Source organism: Cervus canadensis, chromosome 3 (assembly GCF_019320065.1).
Source record: "Cervus canadensis isolate Bull #8, Minnesota chromosome 3, ASM1932006v1, whole genome shotgun sequence".
Lineage (NCBI taxonomy): Eukaryota > Metazoa > Chordata > Mammalia > Artiodactyla > Cervidae > Cervus > Cervus canadensis.
The window spans coordinates 101,576,852-101,582,342 of NC_057388.1; the positions used below are offsets into that span (position 1 = coordinate 101,576,852).

At 38.2% G+C, this 5,491-nt stretch overlaps 1 protein-coding gene across 1 annotated transcript; it reads left to right on the plus strand.

Moving 5' to 3' along the window:
- Positions 1–3,484: 3,484 nt before the first annotated feature.
- LOC122437988 (olfactory receptor 2A5-like) lies at positions 3,485–4,417 on the plus strand. Its single transcript, XM_043462452.1, has one exon. It carries the CDS (start codon positions 3,485–3,487, stop codon positions 4,415–4,417), a length of 933 nt encoding a protein of 310 aa, XP_043318387.1.
- The last annotated feature ends 1,074 nt before the right edge of the window (positions 4,418–5,491 follow it).

Genomic DNA, 5,491 nt, shown 5'->3' on the forward strand with positions numbered 1-5,491 from the left:
ACGGAATGGTTTCTTCTAGTGCTGATATGTTTTGATTTTTTTGACTTGTTTGCTTTTTATAAATGATGATGATGGTGATGGATATAGGTAGAAAGATGATAGAAGTCTGAGAACTCCCATGTCCATGAGTATGCAATAAGAAAATAATAAAACATATATGCAAAAAATGTATAAAATTGAATCAATGGCATTACATTACATATAACCTGGTTAGAAGGTAATGTATTAAATCAATTAAAATATTTGTATGCAAGAAAATAGTATGCAAATGTTTAAAGTATATTGCATTGAAACATTTTGATATGGAAAATGTACCTGGCATGATTTAAGTGAGAGAAATAAAACTGTTTGTATAATTTAATTATATTTTTAAAAACATAGATACAGTGAATAGTGCAAAACTATATGTACAAGTTATTAGCAATGATCACTTTTGGCCATAGTTTTCACACACGTATTATCTCTTAAGCCTTTTATGGAATGTCATGTTTTACTAAGACTTAGGAAAACTTGATGTCAAAATTTCCTATGAGGTAAATGCTAATTTGTTCACAGAATGAATCAGACCATTGAAATTTTAATTTGTAATTCTAAAATTTCTAAGAGCCTATCATTATCTAAATACAAAGAAAACCAAAAAGTGTAAGTAATTTTAATTCTAAATATACTTTTGCCTAAAAAGTAAACTTCCATATAATATTTATATCATTTTCTTTACTAGTGTTAAATTAGTGATGTTCTCCAAAAGAAGTCAGTAAACATGTGTTAGGATTTAGACAAGTGAAGCTGAGAATTCATTATTCGGTTAACAACTTAGGTACTGTCCCAAATTGTATATGGTTTCTATTGAATGAGAATATTAGAAATTTGGCAACAATCCTGATAAAAATATTAATAACTTAATATCCAATAAATCCAGATGCTGATTTAAAAACATGATTCCTCAATAAGAAACCAAATTTATTTTTTACTCATATAGATGTACTTTATTTTTTCCCCTCTTTTTAGAAGTTTTAGTTGGAGGATAATTAGCTTACATATTGTCTTGGTCTCTGCCATATATCAACATGAATCAGCCATAGGTATACACATGTCCCTTCCCTCTTGAACTTTCATCTTACCCATCTAAGTTGTCACAGAGAACTGTATTTGAGCTCCCTGCATCATACAGCAAATTTTATGTACGGTAATGTATATGCCTCAATGCTACTCTCTCAAACTGTCCTGCCCTCTCCTTCCCCCCACTGTGTCCACAAGTCTGTTCTTCATGTCTGCATCTCTTTTGCTGTCCTGCAAATAAGTTCATAAGTACCATTTTTCTAGATTCTGCATATATGCACTAATATACAATGTTTGTTTTTCTCTTTCCAAATTGCTTCACTCTGTATAATAGACTGTTAAGTTCATCCACCTCATTAGAACTGATTCCAATGTATTCCTTTTCATGACTGAATAACGTTCCATTGTATATATATATACCACCGCTTATTTATCCATTCATCTGTTAATGGACAGGTTGTTTTCATGTCTTAGCTATTGTAAATAGTTCTGTGGTGAACATTGGGGTGCGTGTGTCTTTTTCAATTATGGAGAAACTAAATGTTTTTAGTGAAATAACTTGATTCAAAGCTGAAGTAAAAAATCTACAAGATAAGTACAGAATAATTTAAGCTGGAAGGAACAAAATACTTAAAATTATGAATTCATTTCAGTTCAGTGGCTTAGTCGTGTCTGACTCTTTGCTACCCCAGGGACTGCAGCATGCCAGGCCTCCCTGTCTATCACCAACTCCTAGAGTTTACTCAAACTCATGTGCATTGAGTGGGTGATGCCATCTAACCATCTCATCCTCTCTTGTCCCCTTCTCCTCCCACCTTCAATCTTTCCCAGCATCAGGGTCTTTTCAAATGAGTTGGTTCTTTGCATCAGGTGGCCAAAGTATTGGAGCTTCAGCTTCAGCATCACCTTCCAATGAATATTCACCTTCCAATGAATATTCAGGACTGATTTCCTTTAGGACAGACTGGTTGGATCTCCTTGCAGTCCAAGGGACTCTCAAGAGTCTTCTCCAACACCACAGATCAAAAGAATCAATTCTTTGGTGCTCAGCTTTTTTTATAATCCAACTCTCACATCCATACATGACTACTGGAAAAACCATAGCTTTGACTAGATGAACCTTTGTTCACAAAGTAATGTCTCTGCTTTTTAATATGCTGTCTAGGTTAGTCATAACCTTTCTTCCAAGGAGCAAGCATCTTTTAATTTCATGGCTGCAGTCATCATCTGCAGTGATTTTGGAGCCCCCCAAAATAAAGTCTGTCACTGTTTCCATTGTTTCCCCATCTATTTGCCATGAAGTGATGGGACCAGATGCCATGATCTTAGTTTTCTGAATGTTTAGTTTTAAGCCAACTTTTTCACTCTCCCCTTTCACTTTCATCAAGAGGTTCTTAAATTCTTCGCTTTCTGCCATAAGGGTGGTGTCATCTGCATAGTTGAGGTTATTGGTATTTCTTCCAGCAATCTTGATTCTAGTTTGTGCTTCATCCAGTCCAGCGTTTCTCATGATGTACTCTGCATATAAGTTAAATAAGCAGGGTGACAATATACAGCCTTGATGTACTCCTTTCCCGATTTGGAACCAGTCGTTTGTTCCATGTCCATTTCTAACTTTTGCTTCCTGACCTGCATACAGGTTTCTCAGGAGGCAGGTCAGGTGGTCTGGTATTCTCATCTCTTTAAGAATATAATGGAATTAACTTGGAGATACCACCTTAACCAAGTAATACACAGTAGCATCACCTATATTGGGATTACTTAACATTATTTGTGCATTCATGAAATGTTTTAATATTAACAAGGTTACATTTTTTTCCTACCAGAAATTTATAATATTAAATACAACATGGGAAATCCATGGAAAAACCCAAGTGAGAGATATTATACAAAATAAGAACTCATACTCTTCAAAAATATCAATGTCAAGGAAAGAAAACTGATTAACTTTCAGATTAGAGGAGGTAAAATGTTATATGTGACATTGGACTTCAATCTTGGACCAGCGGGGCTGAAATGCTATACCTAAAATAGTGAATCATGTTATCATTTGATGATTCTCGCTCTTAAAAAAAATCAAACAGTTTGGAGATAAACTGGCCTTTTGGTTCACTTAATTATTATATGGTTCAGAGAATATTAATGAGAGAGAGGGAGAGAAATGGTAAAGCAAACATGAAAAAATTGGTAAAGTGTGTATACTAATATTGTTTATATTTCCAATACTTATCCTAAATTTTGATAACTTCACTATAAAGTAAGAAAAACAAACATGCTGAGAAACATTTCGGAGAACTCTCATTGAAGTAGGGACAAGCACACAAACTTCTTTTGAATTTCCTTCCCATGAGTAACTCTGATTTTCGTTGCTGTCCAGCTCTGACCTTCCCATCACACTTCAGTCCCTTAGAGACTGCCTTTGGGAATGGAGGGCAACCAGTCATGGATCGCAGAATTCATCCTGCTGGGCTTCCAGCTCAGTGAAAATGTGGAATTGCTCCTCTTTGTTATCTTCATCCTGTTATATACCTTCAACCTGCTGGCAAATGGCATGATCTTGGGACTCATCTCACTTGACCCCAGACTGCACACCCCCATGTACTACTTCCTGTCTCATCTGGCCATCACTGACGTCGCCTATGCTTCCAGCAATTTACCAAATATGATGGAAAACCTAGTGAAACACAAGAAAACCATCTCCTATTTCTCGTGCACTATGCAGATGGTTTCCTATTTGGCCTTTGCTTCTGTAGAGTGCCTGACTTTGGTGGTGATGTCCTATGACAGGTTTGTGGCCATCTGCCACCCCCTGCAGTACACGGTCATGATGAACTGGAGGGTGTGCACATTGCTGGCCGTCGCTTGCTGGGCGTGTGGATTTTCCCTGGCCATAGTCCAAGTAAGTCTGTTTCTACAGCTGCCCTTCTGTGGGCCCCAGAAGGTGAACCACTTCTTCTGTGAAATTAGCTCTGTCCTCAAAGTGACCTGTGGTGAAACCTGGATCAATGAAATGTTCCTCTTTGCTGATGGCGTGTTTATCTTAGTTGGGCCTCTTTCCTTGGTACTGGTCTCCTACGTGCGCATCCTCAGGGCCATCCTGAAGATCCAGTCTAAGGAGGGCCGCAAGAAAGCCTTCTCCACCTGCTCCTCCCACCTCTGTGTGGTTGGGTTCTACTTTGGCATAGCCATTATGGTGTACTTGTCCCCTGACAGCAGTCATCTAGAGGAACAGCAGAAAATCCTTTTCCTGTTTTACACCTTCTTCAACCCATTACTGAACCCCCTTGTCTACAGTGTACGGAATGCTCAAGTAAAGGCTGCCTTCCACAAAGTATTGCAGAAAAATAGATCAGTGTGACATAGGGCAGAGTTATAGTGTAGTGAATATTTCTTCTAACAGTCTAGAAAATTTCCAATCAAAATACATGACTTAAGGATGAGGATTCTACAAAGTAACATCAGCAAGAAGGTACAATAGGAACCCCCAACTCCCTTCTTCCATGGAGATGACATAATAAAGATCTAATTGCCTTCATGGAACACCAGACATCACATAGGAGTTTGCAGCACCCCGGACTAGCACAAAGTCAAGAAGATATGCAGTGAAGTTTTTAGGGAAACTTATGGCATTTGACTGTCCATAACTGCTTTTCTATTGAAGAAGGAAATGGCAACCCACTCCAGTGTTCTTGCCTGGAGAATCCCAGGGACGGGGGAGCTGGTGGGCTGCCATCTATGGGGTCGCACAGAGTCGGACACGACTGAAGGGACTTAGCAGCAGCAGCAACTGCTTTTCTTCTCTGTCCCAGGGTATCAGGATCAGGAGAAAATTCCCATTCCCAGCCCCTCCTCAAGAGGGAAAGAGAAGAATGGACTATGCAGACTGCTTTAGCTTTTCAGGGAACAGTGTGAGGGTTTGTTAGTTGTCTTGCCTGTGGCTCTGGCACTGATGCGAATGGCAGTTTGGATTCCTTGTTGGGACCACCGAGAAACATAGCAAGCACCCAGCTTTTTATGGATATCCTGAGATACTTTGGATTTTCACAGTTCTGACCTATCTGCACTGGTATTTCATTCTTGTTTTAACATGAAATTTCCTGTTGATATTCGATGTTGAGTTTCTTTACAAGTGCTTCTTTACCATTTGCATATCTTTGACAAGGTGTTTCTTTATATCTTTTACTCATTTTTATGTAATAAACTATATTTTTAAAGTAATTTTAGAATCAAAGCAAAATTGAGTGAAAGGTACAGAGATACCCCCAATACCCCCTTGTCTCCATACATACATCACCTCCCCCATTATAAACATCCCCCTACAGAGTCATGCATTTGTTATCATTCATAAAGCCGTCCTGATACATCATCACCCAAATTTCACACTCCGTGAGGATTCATTTGTGCTGTTGTATATTCTGTGTACTGGATGAGT

Excerpts from the sequence above, each read along its gene's own strand:
- LOC122437988 (XM_043462452.1), top strand. The coding sequence starts at position 3,485 with ATGGAGGGCAACCAGTCATGGATCGCAGAATTCATCCTGCTGGGCTTC.